Genomic DNA, 17,202 nt, shown 5'->3' with positions numbered 1-17,202 from the left:
GATAAGAACATTTCAGCAATGGGGAAAAAACAGTGAAAAAGCACAGAAGAGAGAGATTGTTTATGATTTCATTGATTGCCTGAATGAGGGAGTTTATCAACAAAAGTTGGCATCTTTTCCACATCATAAACATGCTTTCTCTCTTCCTCTCCCTCTCCCTCTCCCTCTCTCTCTCTCTCTCTCTCTCTCTCTCTCTCTCTCTCTCTCTCTCTCTCCCTTTGTTCTCTCTTCTCAATCTTATTCAAATATATATACATATGTACCTATGTATACCATATAATATAAATAATACACACACACACACACACACACATATACTTATACATAGATTCCATCTCTAGACCCACATCTAAAGTGTTTTGGCTTAAAATATATCAGAATTTGCTTTACAATATTTTGGGAAATACCATGGACTCTTCATTAGGCATCAGGGAAAGGTGTTAGTGGGGAAACCACAGACTTATTATTTGGAAAATAAATGGTTTGGGAACTTGGCTATCAGTTTCTATTGCTGGCTAGATTCTGTTGGCCAAAGTTTCAGATTCAAGCTGATTTGAGTCAATATTTATTTTGTTGGGCCAATATTATGACTACTGTGGAAACTAGTGACAGCTTTTTTTAAAAAAATAAAACTGGATAAAAATGATGTAAAAGTTAAAAGAAGTTTTGTTATTCCTATACTGAAAGGATGTATGATTTCAAACATCTGATCACACCTGTAACTAATGTAGATTGTAACCTCTCTATTCTTTTTTTTTTCATTTTTTCCAGTAAATTTATTTTTAATACATATTGCTTTATGAATTATGTTGGGAGAGAAAAATCAGAGCAAAAGGGAAAAACCATGGGAGAGAAAAAAAAAACAGAAAAAAAGAATTGTATATAGCATGTATTGATTTACATTCAGTCTTTTTAGTTCTTTTTCTAGATGCAGATGGCATTTTCTGTCCATAGTCGATTGGGATTGCTTTAGATCACTGAACCACTGAGAAGAACCAGGTCTTTCATAGTTGATCATCACAAATTATTTCTGGTTCTACTTGTTTTGCTCATCATCAGTTCATATAAATCTTGCTAGACTTTTCTAAAATCAGCTTGTTCATCATTTTTATAGAACAATAATATTCTATTACCTTCATGCACCACGATTTGTTCAAATATTCCCCAAACGATGGGCATCTACCCATTTTCAAATTCTTTGCCACCATAAAAAGAGCTGCTACAAACCCTTTTTGCACACATGGGTACTTATCCTTCCTTTATGATTTCCTTGGGATACAGATCCAGTAATGGCACTGCTAAATCAAAGGTTATACACAGTTTTGTAGCCTTTGGGGCATAATTCCAAATTGCTCACCAGAATGGTTGTATTATTTCACAATTCCACCAAAAATGCATTAATGTCCCAATTTTCCCACACCTCCTCCAATATTTATCATTATCTTTTCCTGTTATCTTATCCAATCTGAAATATATAAGGTGGTACCATAGAGTTGTTTTAATTTGCATTTCTCTAATCAATAGTAATTTAGAGAATTTTATCATGTAGCTATATATGATTTTAATTTATTCTTCTGAAAATTGTCTGTTCATATACTTTCACTATTTATCAATTGGGAAATGACATGCATTTTTATAAATTTGACAGAGTTCTTAATATATTTTAGAAATGAGACTTTTATCTGAAACACTAGCTGTAAAGCTTTCCCTCCCAGTTTTATGCTTCCCTTTTAATCTTGTTTCTATTGGTTCCCTCTATTCTTAAACAGATAGTCTTTGGGAATTTTCTGTAGGCAAACATCTTCATCAGCATGTGACTTTCTTTGGTTAACTGACCTTGAATTTATATAGGCTGCTTAGTTGACAGACATTTAGTTCAATTTGGGTCTATATTCAAAATTTTCTGGTTGGGTAGAATCTAGATTTTGTCTTTTATATTAAAAGCTTCCAAAATCCTATTGCTTTTGCTGTTGTGTGGTGTGGTGGTATACTTGTTTGATGTCTGTTAGCTAGACAGTTTCTAAAACACCCTATCTCCATTTGATCAATGCTGATCACTGTTTATTTCCTATTCTGTTGATGGGAGCGTTTGTTCAGGGCATCTATTAATTAACTTTCTGAAAAACTTTTTAATAAATTCTCTTCCAAATCATGGACTACTTTGCTTTCATAACTATTCTTCATTTTCCCCCCTCTAATGCCATTTTTATTAATCTTACTCTTCTATAAAATATAGCAGTTAAGCCTCTAAACTTTCAGAGGAATAGACAAGTAGCATTATATCAGGAATCAAGGATATTCTCACTCTGAATTAGGGAGCAGACCAACTGACTTCCTATTTTATAAAGAGGAATGCCATTTTAATGCATATCGATCACCTATTTACATATAACTTAGCTTATTCTCTGAACAGGAGCTATTCTCTAATTTTTATAGCAAGAACATTATTAAAAAGAATGCTCTTATGCTCCAAATACCCACATATCACACACACACACACACACAAACACACACAAACACACACACACACACACACACACACACACACACCCAGCAACTTGAATATCACTACCACCCCAGATTGACTTAGAAAATGTATTTTCTAGAGTCCAGTGGTTTTTCAAATTCATTCTACAACTGGTTGATCCTGAGAACACTTGTTGGTCATAATCAGATTTAGAAGTCGTATATCTCCTCTCAAGTGATGATTGTGTTGTAACCTCTGGCTCCACATTTCTGGTAAGGATAGAGCAGACTTCCAGCGTGAATGAAAACTGTAATGGTCTTATCAAATTGTAGCAGCTCGCATTTTGTTTAACCGTGCTGGAAATTAGTTTTTCAGGCACTGATCTTGACAGGTCAGCTGTCAAAAATTGGTGTATGTGTCCGTAAATTCATCGATCCTATAAACAAACTCTTGTCCACAAGTACAAGTAGAAGTCAAAATTGACACACTTAGATACAAATGAAATGGTCTGGAGCTGGCAGATGTAGAGGCTGGAATTTTTTGGGCCAAAGGTTTCTTCAAGTCCCATTTATCAACCTTATCTGCATCACTTATTTCTTATAGACTGAGTCATGTACCTCTGCCTAGCAAATAGGGAGAAATCACAGCTCAAGGGGAAGAGGGACAAATCCTTCTTTCTCTAAAATATGGGGTACTATGAATGCTGTAAAGGCAAAAATCACTGTGGGAATGAGGAAGGGACTTTTTATCTTTTAATTTGAACGGAATATTTTCTCTTCTCATTGAATGTGACATATATCTAGTGCCTTCACGAGGTTCCTCCAAATCAACATTTATTTAAAATTAAAATCACTTGTCCTATATTGGGGTCCAGAGTGACAGGTTTGTGGGAAAAGAGAATATCCCTCAGTGACAGACTCAATCTCTGATCCCCTAATACATTCTGTTTGGCTTTGTATATTTGAAACTCTAAAGAAATAAACCTACCAACTATTTACAAAAATTTTGCTCATAACTTTTTTAGGTTGAATCAGCTAGAATTGTTCAGAGTGCATATTCAGTTTCCTTCTACTTTCTTTTTTTTTGCTTGAAAAAGTATTCTCTAAAGTACTACCCCTACCCCAAAAATAAATTTGTTTATGAGGGGCCAACAGTCTCTACAACTGCTGACCAAACAATACCTACAGGGCAAGCTAATTAGTGTAGCTGGCAAAGGTTTTTGTTTGTTTGTTTTTCTTAATGGAGATGTGAAGTTTTTATCTGAAAAACTGTCTATAAAAATCTCTTCCCCTATTTTCTGCTTTTCTTTTAATCTTGGCTACCTTGGCTTCTATTTGTATGAAAACTTTTATATTTAATGTAACTGGAATCATCCATTTTACACCTCATAATATTCTCTTGTTTATTCACAAATTATTTTCCTATCTATAAATCTGGTAAATAATATGTCATATTCTTCTAATTTCTTTGTAATATCCCCCTTTTCACACAGGGTCATGTATACATTTTGAACTGTTTTGGTAAATAATATAATATATTGGTCTATGCCCAATTTTTACCAGACTGCTTTCCAGCTTTCAAACAATTTTTAAGAAATAATGATTTATTATCCCAAAACTTAAGTTTAGATTTCTCAGACACAAGGTTACTATAATAATTTACTATTGTGTATTATATTTCTACTCTGTTTCACTAATATACTTTACTACTTATTAGCAAATTAGTTTTGATACTTATTGCCTTTTGGTACCATTGATATTTGGTAACTCCTTCCTTTACTTTTTTTTCCATTAATTCCTTTGACATATTTAACTTTGTATTGTTCTGAAATAGATTTTTTTAATTTAGTATTTTTTTTTGCTAATTTAATTGCTAATTGATTTATTCAAAGTCATAAACAGATTATCATTTTTTTATTTGTATGATATTGTTCTGCCTGTGTATGAACAATTAATATTTTTTGATTTTTTAAATCTGATTTTATTTGTGTATACATATTTTACAATTATGTTTATATAAATTCTGGGTTTGTTTTGGTAGATATACATCTAAATATTTTATACAGTCTACAATTGTTTTAAATGGGTTATGTCTCATTACCTCTTCTTGGAATATTTTGTTGGTGTTATGTTGAAATGCTAATGATTTATGTAGTTTTATTTTACACAAAATACTTTGTTAAAATTATTGAATGTTTTCACTACCTTTTTAGTTGAATATTTAGAATTTTCCAAGGATTTTCATTATATCCTTTGCAAAAAGAATAGTTTTATTATCTCATGTCTATTGGGATTCTTTCAGTTTCTTCTTCTTCCCTTATTGCTAGTGCTAGCAGTTCTAACAAAATATTGAATAATAATGGTGAACAATGGATATCCTTGTTTCACTCCTGATCTTATTGGGAAAGCCTCCAACTTTTTCCTATCATAAATAATTTTTTCTAATGATTTTAGGTAGAAGCTTATGATCAATTTTTAAAATTCATTTATACCTATGATTTAGAGTACTTCTATTAGAAATGAGTGTTACATTTTGTCAAAGCTTTTTTCTGTTTTTATTGATATAATCAATTATGTTAATGGTGTTCTTTATGTTAAATCATCCCTGCATTTCCTGGTCATTCCCACTTGGTCAGAATGCACAAACTTTGTAATAGATTATTGTAGTCTCCAAAATAGTATTTTATTTAACATTTTTATATTCATACTCATTAATGAAATTGGTTTTTAATTTTCCTTGTTGTTGTTCTTTATGGTTTAGGTGTCAAGTACATTAAATGAACTTGATATGACTCCTTCTTTGGTTATCATTCCAGATAACTTATTTAATATAGGAATTGTTGATCTTTACTTGATCTTTAAATGTTTAGTAGAATTCACTTGTAATTCATCTGGTCCATGCTTTTTTCTTTTTTGTTGAGGCAATTAGGGTTAAGTGATGTGCCCAGGGTCACACAGCTAGGAAGTGTTAAATGTCTAAGGTCAGATTTGAACTCAGGTCCTGCTGACTTCAGGGCTGGTGCTGTATCCACTGTGTCACCTAGCTGCCCCATGATGCTTTTTTTTTTCTTTTATTTTTTTTTTTAATTCTTAATCTCAATGAACTATTTTTGTTTTTTTATTATAGCTTTTTATTTACAAAACATATGCATGGATAAGTTTTCAACATTGACTCTTGCAAAAGTTTCTGTTCCAAATTTCCCCTTCTTCCCCCTACCCCCTCTGCTAGATGGCAGGTATTCCAATACATGTTAAAATATATGTTAAATCCAATATAAGTATATATCCATACAATTATCTTTCTGCACAAGAAAAATAGGATCTAGAAAGAAAAAAAAAAACTGAGAAGGAAAAAAAGGTGCAATCAAACAACAACAAAAACAGTGAAAATGCTATGTGTTGGTCCTCAGTCCTCAGTCAGTTTCCATAGTTCTTTCCCTGGGTGTAGATGGCTCTCTTCTTTACTGAACTATTGGAACTAGTCTGAATCAATTCATTGTTGAAGAGAGCCATGTCATGATGTTTTTTTCTTAAAGAGCTCATTTAAAACTTGTTCAGTTTCCTTTTTGAATAGATTTATATGTTCTATTTTCTTTTCTGTTAACCTTAGGCATTTTATACTTTTGTATAACTGAGTAAAATAACTTCTTATAATTGCTTTGATTTCATCTTTTTTAGTGATATTCATCTTTTTCATTTACTAGTAGAGATCTGTTTTTTTCCCCATTTTTAAAGATCATATTAATCATTGATTTATCTATTTCATCATTTTTTTTAATAAAACCAATTCCTAGTTTTATTTATTCATTCAATTTTATTCCTGATTTTATAAATTTCACCTTCATTTTTTTAGGATTTCCAATTTGATAATGAATTGATAATTTAAATTTTGTTCTTTTTCTAGTTTTAATTGCATACCTAATTCACTAGTATATTCTTTATTTTATTGACATAAGTATTTAGAGATATAAATTTTTCTCCTTTTACTGCTTTTGCTCCATTCCATAGATATTAATATGTTGTCTCATTATTATAATTCTTTGTAATATGATTATTGATTGTTTCTGATTTGTTCTTTAAACCAATCATTTTTAAAGACTAGGTCATTTAGTCTTGAATCAATTTTTAATTAGTGTTTTTGTAGTCCTTTATGGAATATAGTTTCCATTGCATTGTAACCTGAAAAGGATGCATTTAATATTTCTGCTTTTCTGCATTTAACCATGAAGTTTATATGCCCTAACATATGGTCATTTTTTTTTATTTATATAGTCAATTAGAGTAAATAATAAAGTTACCATGTACCACTGAGAAAAATGATATAACCCTTTCAGATTTTCTCTAGCTTTTCTAAGATTCCATTTAGGGCAGCTAAGTTGTACAACGAATAGAGCATTAAACTTGGAGTCAGGAGTACCTTGATTCAAATTTATTAATTCTGTGGCCCTGGATAAGTTATCATTTCCAATTTTTCTCACTCACTCACTCACTCACTCTTTAAGTTCTTTACTTTTTATTTATTTTTGTTAGATTTATTTAATTCTGAGTGGGTAAGGTTAAGTTCCCTTCTATTATAATATTATTACCCAATTCTACCTGTACTTCACTTTAAAAAATTAGATGCTATAGCATTAGAGTGCATATAGGTTCAGTGTTGATATTGCTTTATTATTTATGGTACCTTTTTAATGATCATGTTTCCTTGTTTGTCTTTTTTAATTAAATCTATTTTAGCTTTTACTTTAGGATCATAATTACTATCTCTGTTGTCTTTTTTTTTAAAAAAAAAAAAACCTCAGCTAAAGTATAACAAATTCTACTCTAGTCCTTTATTTTAACTTTGTATGTATCTCATTTTAAAATATGTTTCTAGTAGACAATATATTGTCAGATTCTGATTTTTAATCCATTCTGCCTATCCATTTTTGTTTTATGAGTGATTCCATGTTATTCAAAAATTCAAAGCTATAATTATTTATTAGTTGTATATTTCCTCCCAGTCTTTTTCATTATTATTATGCTTCTGACCCCATCATTCCTCACACATCTTATTTCTAGTCGCCATTTCTTTAATCTGCATTCTCTGAAAGAACCCCTCCTTTTTATCTTTTTCTATTACACTCTTATTCCTTATTCTACCCACGCCTCTAAGAATTATCCCTTTATCTTAGTCCCCTGCACTCCTACTTCCTAATATACACACCCTTCTAAAAATCCCTCCTTTATCCACTTCCCTACCATCCTATTTCTTTATAAATTTATATATTTTATACCCAGATGAATATATTATTCCTTCTTTAACCCAATTGCCATAATAGTAATGTTCTTGCTTTCATCATGCCAGTTCTTCCATTTGTGATTTATTTAAAATAATTGCTCCATTATGCCTCTCCATACCTAATTTATTTTTTAGATTCATTTTTTATTTATTTTTAGAATCATCTCTTCATACTCAACTCAAGCACGTATCTTCTATGTGTATTCTTTAAAATTACCTAAATAATGATAGTATTGTTAAGAATACAAATAACATTTTCCTACATAAGAGATAAACAGTTTGACCTTATTGAAACCCTTATATAAATGTTTTAATTTGTCTTTAAAATTTGCCTTATATTTTCCCTAAATTTTACATATCAAATTTTCTTTTGAAAATGTTTCCACTTTTTGTCACATACATACCTGACCATTTTTAAAATTCATTAAATATCCATTTTCCCCATTCATAATTATACTCAGTTTTCCTGAGTAAATTATTTTTGGTTGCAAATCAGCTCTTTTGGCCTTTGAAATATTTTGAGCACTTTGATTGTTAATGTAAAAGCTGTTAGCTCTTTTATTATCCTGAGTATAGTTCCAGTTTTTAAATTATTTTTTCTTGTTTGTAGTATTTTTCCTTAACTTGGGAGGTATGGAACTTGGGTGTAATGTTTTTGTGAGTTTTCTTTTCATCTTGGAATCTCTTTTAAATGATAATTGATTTTTCTAAATTTTTACTTTACCCTTTGATTCTAGAATGTTAGTGAAATATCCCTGAATAATTTCTTGTAATATCAAATCTAAACCTTTTTTTAAAAGATAAATTTCACATATTTCGATAATTCTTACAGTGTCTCTTTGATCTGTCTTTCAGATTTTTTTTTCCTTATGAGAGGTTTCATATTTTCTCCTATTTTTCAATTTCTTTGATTTGTTTTATTATTTTTTTGTCTTATAATAATGTCATTAGCTTCTCCTTTTCCAAGTTTAGATTTTAAGGAGTTATTTTCTTCCTCAATAATTGGCTTTTTCCAATTGATTGGCTTTCTGTAATTTTCTTGGAATTCTTTTATTTCTTTCCAATATGTCTTCAGTCTCTCTTATTTGACATGTAAAGTCTGTTTTAAGCTCTTTCAATAACTCTTTTGGGACTTTTAACCATTTAACATTTTTCTTTGAAGTAGGAGTGGCTTTTTGAAACTGCACTATTTCTTCTGAGTATGAACCCAGATCTCCTATATCCTCATGGTAGCTATCTATCGCCAGTTTCTTTCTCTTCTGCTTTTCCATTTTTATTTTTAGTAGCTTATTATTATGATGTGCATGCCATAGTCCAGAGGTGTAGTGGATGATGTCACATATTTGTGGTTTTGGTACTGTTGTTTTCTGAGTTCTATGATCTTAACTTTAGGCACTCTTCTCCACCCCTAAGCTACAACCAGGTTCCTCCTGCCTTGCTATCACTACAAAGGCTCTTGCTTCCTTGCAATCCTTCCTAAGCCAAATCTCAGTTTATCCACATGCCCTGGAACCAAAACTAGGGGCCCTACCCTCTGTCAGGTTCCTATAATCAATAGGATTCTCATCCTTTTGCAACCACATTCACCAGGAATGTGCTCATTCTTCCTCTTTCACAGCTGCAGACCAGTATCACTGGTATTCCAATAGCAAAGGTCCCTTTAATCTTCCTCTGCTCAGTTGCATGACCCTTATATTATCAATGATATGAAAGTGGTCCCAAGGGTTAATTGCTTGTTGATTGATTTGGGGAAATCTGCCTGGAAATGTTTTGTACTTCAGTCTTTTCTGAGGTCCTCCCAAGACCTTTTAATTATTTCAACATTCAAAATTTACCAAGAAGTGAGATTTTACTTTGTTTTGGGAGAATTTTGAAGAGCTCAATATTTCCTATCTTATTCAAGGCATCTTTCCTTCTATTATTAACTCTTAATTTTGCTATATGACTTTGTGCAAATCCTGTGACTTCTCTGACCCTTGCTTTACTCAACAATAAAATTTTGAGTATTTTGTCCTGATTTTATATGCTTACACTTAAATTTACACACAGGTATTTGCCCATGCATATATATGTGTGAATATGCAAATAAGTATATACATCAATATATGTGCACTGTGTATATCCACATTTGAATCTCAATTTCTATTTAATCTGTATAAATATCTATCTAATAGGGTTGTGTTGAGGGTTATTTGAGATAATGTAAATGAAAAACTTTTTAATTAGATGGAGATCTATAAAATGTACACAGTGGAATTTGGTAGCTTTGGTAGTGCCGTGATTTTATCAGTGCAAGCCTTTTTACTTTTAAGGGATTTAGTGGACTTTATAATAAAATCAATGACTAAGCAGGACAACCTGACTAGTAAGAAGCCAATATGATCTGTGGCATCATTAGGGGTGGTTTCTGTTCAGGTCTAGGAAAGTGATCATCCCTCCCTCGATTCTGTATTGGTGCTGCCATATCCAGAGAATCCCATTCTCTTTTAGCAGCTACAGATCTTCAATAGATATTTTAATTTCCAGTGAAGAACAAGTAGGATTGTTAAAAACAACTAGGATGAAGATCTCACCATCATGCCATCTGAAGATGAGCTAAAGGAATAATATTGTTTGCAGGGGGGGAAATGCATAGTGGGAATATGATAGTGATTTTCAAGTATTTTAAACCAGATTTGACTTGATCAGTTTGACTCAAGAAAGCAGAAACAGGAGAAATTGATGCAAGTAGAAAAGAGAAGGAAGGGGGGAAAGGCAAGAAGGGGAGAAAAGTGCTAACAATTAGACCTAGACATGTGGAGGTTGGGCTGCCTTAAAGTAATAGATTTTCTCACATTGAAGGTCTGCAAGTTGGGGTTAGAAAATGACTTTTTAAATTTTGGGGAGGATTCCTTTTTTGGTATGGCATGGACTACCTGGTCTTTGAATTCTGTCTCAACTCTGAAAGTATGTGATTCTGCCATATAAGCATATATACATATATGACATTATACATATATTTACAATTTCATATGTGGATTTAAATATGAAGAAACCTCTACAACAATAATAGCTAGTATTTACAGAAGCAGCTACACCCAAAGAAAGAACACTGGGAAATGAATGTAAACTGCTTGCATTTTTGTTTTTCTTCCCGGGTTATTTATACCTTCTGAATCCAATTCTCCCTGTACAACAAGAGAACTGTTCGGTTCTGCAAACATATATTGTATCTAGGATATACTGTAATCTATTTAACATGTATAGGACTGCTTGCCATCTGGAGGAGGGAGTGGAGGGAGGGAGGGGGAAAATCGGAACAGAAGTGAGTGCAAGGGGTAACGTTGTAAAAAAATTACCCTGGCATGGGTTCTGTCAATAAACTTATTAAAAAATAAAATAAATTTAATATCACAATTAAAAATATCTAGTATTTAAATAACATCTTGAGGTTTGTAAAACACTTTACAAATATCTCATTTGATGTTCCTAACAACTCCTGGAGAATGATACTATTTTTATCCCCATTTCATGGATGAGAAAACTGTGGCAAATAGAGATTGATTTTTCCAGGATCACAGAGGTGGTAAGTGTCTGAGCCCAGATTTGTACTCTAGGCTTCCTGACTCCTGGTCCAGTGCCCTATGCTCTATGGCACCTCGTAGCTGCCTCTATTGCCATCTATGTTGGAATCTCAATGTCTATAAACATTTGTTGTCAGAGGTAGTGTACTGTTTGTTGATTCCCAACATTGGAGAACATGTTAGCTTCCTTTTCTCAAAATTTAAGGGAAAACTCTATTACTACATATTTATGATAAAGTTCTTTTTCCTTCATATTTTTATCATAAGAACTCGAGTGGAGTTATGTGATATGAAAAATAGTAGAAGGAACACAAGATTTGAAATCATAGGAGAGGGTGTGGATTCTTCTCTCCGTCATGTCAGTGAACTTCAGTGAACTTCAGTTTCATCTTCCATGAAATGAGAATGTTGAATTAGATAACTTTGGATGTCCTTGCCACCCATAATCTTATAATTTTATGTTCTTCATGTTCTAAAATTCTGGAATCAGAGTCAAGCCAAGGGAAGAGAAGAGGAAAGGGATAAGCATGTATGTTGTACCTACTGTGTACTAGGAACGGCACTAAGATTTTCTTAAAGCTCTGGGAGGCAGACATTATTTCTGCCTTTTGGTAATCATAAAGTTTATAATAAAGTCTATGCAATCCCTTAAAAGTGAAAAAGGTTTGCACTGATAAAATCATGGCACTATCAAAGAAATCCTCATTTTATATTTTTAAAAAGTGAAGCAAACAGAGATTAAGTGATTTTCCCAGAATCATATAATTAATGAATACCTGAGGCCAAATTTTACCTCAGATCTTCTTGACTCAACTTAATTTTCTACTTGTACCTGTATCACCAGTTGAATATTGAAAGTCTACTGAAAAGACCTTTAAAGTTCTGCCATTTTGAACATGCCTTAAAGTTTGGGTCATTGAATTTATTTGAGACTTCTCACATAGAAGTCTTGTTCTTTGATTCCATCTTCATGTTTCCCTGGTAATATTTATTCACTTTTTCCCTCTACTTCTGAAGCATTCAGAAACCATATATTGAACAGTAGCTAAAATGTTAATAAAAGGCACAAATGAAAAGAGAACTTTGATTTGTTGTTTTTTTTTTTGTTGTTGTTGTTTTTTTTTTTTCTGGATCAAAGGTCTTTCCAGAATTCTGATCTATAATAAGGAGGGAGTTACTAATAGTTTATTGAGATAACACTGAGAAAGGAAAATCCAACAGTTCCTTTGAGATTAGCTCCTAGAATCAGGTCCTTTGTTCGTATCAAATGTTGTACAGCTGAGAACATCAGAGCACAGACCCTTTCCAGGCCGAATGGATGTCACAGTCTACATCAGCATTTCCCTTCTCAAACTACTATCAAAATATAACATAGCAAATTTCCCTTCCATGGATAATTGCCTCCAGATGCTGAGTCACTGTGATTCAGGGCCCAGGTTTTGGACCAGAGAGTTAAAGCAAAGAGAGACAGAAATAGGGGACAAGAAAAGAGGGAATAAGGGATTGTGTTTACATTTCTTTGTCTCTTTAGCATTTATGAGTGTGTTTGGAACTGAGACTCATTCAGCAATAGGATATTTTCAAAAGAAATTGCACCATCCAATAACCTGTGAAAAAAGGTTTTTTGGGGGAATATCCTTTCTAAGTTTATAAGAAAATCCCAAATATTTTATCATTTTACAAAGAAAACTACTTGAGGGAATGTATCCTATGACTTCCATACCAAGCCAAATTTATGATCTTCTCTCCAGATTGTTTTTTGGGTAATAATGAAGTCTGCTACAGACAGATACTCTGAAACTCAGGATGAACTTTGTTATCCTATTTTCTAGGAGGTGACATTATATATATGTATGTATGTATGTATCCCAGTGTGATAATAGAAGGCCAAAAAAGTGGTGATTTGAAGTAGTAAGATAGCCTTGGGATAATTGTAGGAAGAATGTAGGAACTTAATTTTGCACTACTGAAATGTAATTAGTAAATGATTTCAATTACACCAATAAGATATAATTATTCATCACAATACAAGAAAGCAACTGAATGAAATTCTGATCTTTTTTGAACAATCTTCTATACCTATAAATCATTGGGAATTTTGGCCACAACTATGTGCAGGAATTTTTATGCTTGTCCTCATTATAATCCTTGTATCTGAAATGTGATACAAAATGAGTCCTAAGAGAAAGTAGGAGTGTAGGAAGAGGTACTCAATAAAGCCTGCCACTCAGTAGATTTCTAGTTAATAAATTATACTTGCTAATTGGGGACTAAAAGTTAACATCTTTATACTATACTAAAGGGCATCACTAGTACCCTTCAAATGTAGCACTCTGAGGCTAAGTCCTATTCATGCCCATAGCTATAGATTTATTTTAAGTCCATGGGAAATCCCATGGTGTTATTGATTAAATTGTTCCCACTTCTTAGTTGGATAAATATATATTTGATCTGAGATGAGAAGGGGAATAGGCAAGAACTGATGGAACATGGAATGGACATTCTTTTGTTTATGTCTTCATTCTTTTCTCTTCCACAGCTGGCGACTTGGGATTCGGAGAAAGGACTGAATGGCAGCCTTCAGGAGAGGCACACAGGCAGCCACCTCCATGGACTGACACTCAAAGTGGTGACTGTCTTGGTAGGATCATGTTCAGGAATCAAAAGCTCTATCCTGTCAATTGCTAAATGTCCTTGCCCTTTCTAACATCCTATCATCTTGTTTATCTAACAATATTACCTCAGAGGAGAGAGCCTTGGATAATAGAGCTAGGCAATGTTTTTACAACTTGGCTCCATATTAGCCATATCAGATATATTTCCACATTCCATTCTCTTATTTCCAGATATGATTTCACCTCATTTCTAGCAGTAATTATGAAGATAACAGCATTTTCTTCCCCCTCCTAGATAGAGGTTTCCCTTTCTCCTTCTACCCCCAGTTACTTAAGCACATTCTATTAATGCAAACAATTCCTTGAGCTTCATTGCCAGAAGGGCCACACTAGATCTAGTCAATGCATGGGAAAGGAATAATGACAACTGTTAGCATTTCATATTGTTACCCATAAAGTCAAACAGTTTACAGTATATCATGAAAAAGAAGAAAACATACATTTATGGTTGATGTTCGACTCAAGTCCTATGTCTTAATTCCAATTCTCTCATTGGATCATAATGCAATCTTAATGAAATATTTCTTGAGGTAACTTATTATATAGACTGCTCTTTTTTCTATGCTATCATACCATAAGTTAATATACTTGGAAATCTATGAGAAGCATCTGACTTTCTTAAGTGGAATCCTATTAATTATAGGTAAATATCAAGTCTGAAAAATCACCACATATGTGAATACAGGTTATTCATGAATATAGATTATAGGATAAAGCATACTGGTAAGGCTACTAATGAAGGAACCAAGGGTGATACAAAACATTTTAATTATTCTTTCTTTTTCAATTCGCACATACATTTTGTCTGTCTCTCGCCCTCCACTGAAAAGAAAGGAGGAAATAAGTCTTTATGATAAATATGAATAGTCACACAAAAAAAATTCTTATATACAAAAATATATATATTTCTTTCTTGGGCTTGAGCCTATCACTTTTCTTTCAGTAGGCACATAGAATGTCTCCACAAAAATGCATGTTCTTCTAGTCCTTTATGAATGGACAGAAGCATTACTATGGCTATATGTTTTTCTATATAGTAAACATTTAGGACAACAATGAACAAACCTCAAAGTTTTGAACTAAAGATGATTATTCTATTGTTTGGGAACTAGGTTTTACCTATACCATTCTGTACAGATCCTGGTACCCTATAAATATCTGAACTGATATCTTAAAAAATTGTCCCCACAAAGAGTAAATTATTATTTTTTAATTTATATTTTATTTAACATTTTCCCAAGTTACATTCAAAACAATTTTTTTACATTTGATTTTTTGAGATTTTTTTGAGTTTTAGGTTCTCTCTCTTACCCCAATCACAATTAAGAAACCACATGTAAAGTTATACATTTCTATAAAAGTCAAGTTGTGAAAGAAAACAAAGATCTTCCACCCCAATGAAAATAAAAACCCTCAAGAAAAATTAACTTTAAAATAGAGAGATAGAGAGAAATAAAGAATGTTTAGATCTATATTCAGACACAATCAGTTTCGTCTGTGGGTCTGGATAAGTTGTTGTTTTTTTATCATAAGTCTTTCAGAGTAGTTGTGGGTGATTATACTATCGAGAATAACAAAGTCATTCATAGGTGATCATTCCAGAACATTGCTATTACTTTGTATACAGTATATTTTGCTTTTTTCATGGAAGACTTTCCAGGGGTTTTTTTCCCTGAGAGAATCCTTATCTTCATTTTCTAGAGAATCATAATATTCCATCAGAGAAACGTATTTCAAAAATTTTTACATTTATTATTGCTAATGGTATTTCTCCCCATTTAGTCTCTTTTCTTTCTCCTAGTCCCTCCTCAAAAACATTTTTATATTGACCATTCCCTCCTTTAATATGTCCTCTCTTTTATCACCCTTACCCCCTTCCTATCTTCTATCTCCCTTCTATTTTACTGCAGGGTAGAATAAGTTTCTACACTCCTATTGAGTATGTATGTTATTTCCTATTTGCACCAATTGCATTGAGAATAAGGTTGACTTGCTTCCCCTTTCCCCCCTCTTATCCACTGTAAAAGCTTTTTCTTGCCTCTTTTTAATGGCAAATATAAATTATTATTTTTGTAATTATTCTTAAATTATGGGAAAGTCCATTCTTTGTTAATATTTTAAGTACCCATAGTTCCAAACCAGTACGCTTTAACATCCTCACCACTCAATTACGTTCTCTGAAAATAAGTGGCTTTAATATTAGCTTAAACATTGTATTTTTCTCAGGAAGAACCTTTTGTGATGGTGGCAGAGAATATCCTTGGGCAGCCCAAACGCTACAAAGGCTTCTCCATTGATGTCTTGGATGCTTTGGCCAAAACTCTAGGATTTAAGTATGAGATTTATCAAGCTCCTGATGGCAAATATGGTCACCAGCTCCATAACACCTCCTGGAATGGAATGATAGGAGAACTCATTAATAAGGTATGTATGCTATAAGAACAGTGAAGTAAAGTGAAGAAATGAGACCCATTGGAACTTTGTGATCTATTACTTATTGAATCACAGAGATCATAATGATATAGTCAGAGTCTTCTATGTATCTGTAGAATAGCATAATAACCAGGATTGTGTATGGTGTCAAGGATAGCTTATTTTTTTGTATTTAGGAAAACTTCATATCTAAAAAAAATATTTCTGTGTTGAGAGGGATACTTAGAAGTGGAGATACAGTATTATCAAATTTTCTAAATACACCTGAGTCATTTGGATGGATACATATAGTAATATGCCAAAACTCACATATTTTTATCCAGTTTGTTGCTTATTAATTGGTGCAGTCAGGAGTTAAAAACAATGTCTTGGTAAGAGTGCTTTTCCATTTTAGACAGAACTGATTTATTGATCTTGGCATTAAGTATTTCTTGGATTGAGCATCCTAAAATATGTCAGGGCATGATGACCCTTCAAATCTAGAGGTTCAAAATCCAAGAAAGAATCGGCCAACTTTTTATTTTTTGACAGACAATTGGTTTCCATTAATCACACAGACAGACCTAAGGGTTCATTGACTCTAGAGGCTTACTACTGGGGCTGCATGGATTCTTAATAACTTCAGCTTCTATCCATTCCTATTCTCAAAGAGATGAAAGTATATTAGTCTCCATAGTTCCATCCTCATGTTTATACTTAATTCTCCATTACTAAGCTTTGTTACCACCACTCTTTCCCTGACCCATTCTCCCATGAAGTCTCTTTTGAAATGAAAAACCACAAGACT

General features: G+C 32.6%; 1 protein-coding gene across 2 annotated transcripts in view; it reads left to right on the top strand.

Moving 5' to 3' along the window:
- The window catches only part of GRID1 (glutamate ionotropic receptor delta type subunit 1), a 1,098,515-nt gene that overhangs the window by 934,865 nt on the left and 146,448 nt on the right, over nucleotides 1-17,202 (top strand). For both annotated transcript variants that reach the window (XM_031956732.1, XM_031956733.1), the window contains exons 9-10: nucleotides 13,847-13,948; nucleotides 16,209-16,406. In XM_031956732.1, the coding sequence (XP_031812592.1) occupies nucleotides 13,847-13,948; nucleotides 16,209-16,406 (300 nt within the window). The remainder of the gene's footprint in view (nucleotides 1-13,846; nucleotides 13,949-16,208; nucleotides 16,407-17,202) is intronic.

The sequence above is a fragment of the Sarcophilus harrisii genome, chromosome 2, assembly GCF_902635505.1.
Source record: "Sarcophilus harrisii chromosome 2, mSarHar1.11, whole genome shotgun sequence".
In the NCBI taxonomy this organism is placed as follows: Eukaryota; Metazoa; Chordata; class Mammalia; order Dasyuromorphia; family Dasyuridae; genus Sarcophilus; species Sarcophilus harrisii.
This window is presented reverse-complemented; position numbering and strand designations above follow the sequence as displayed.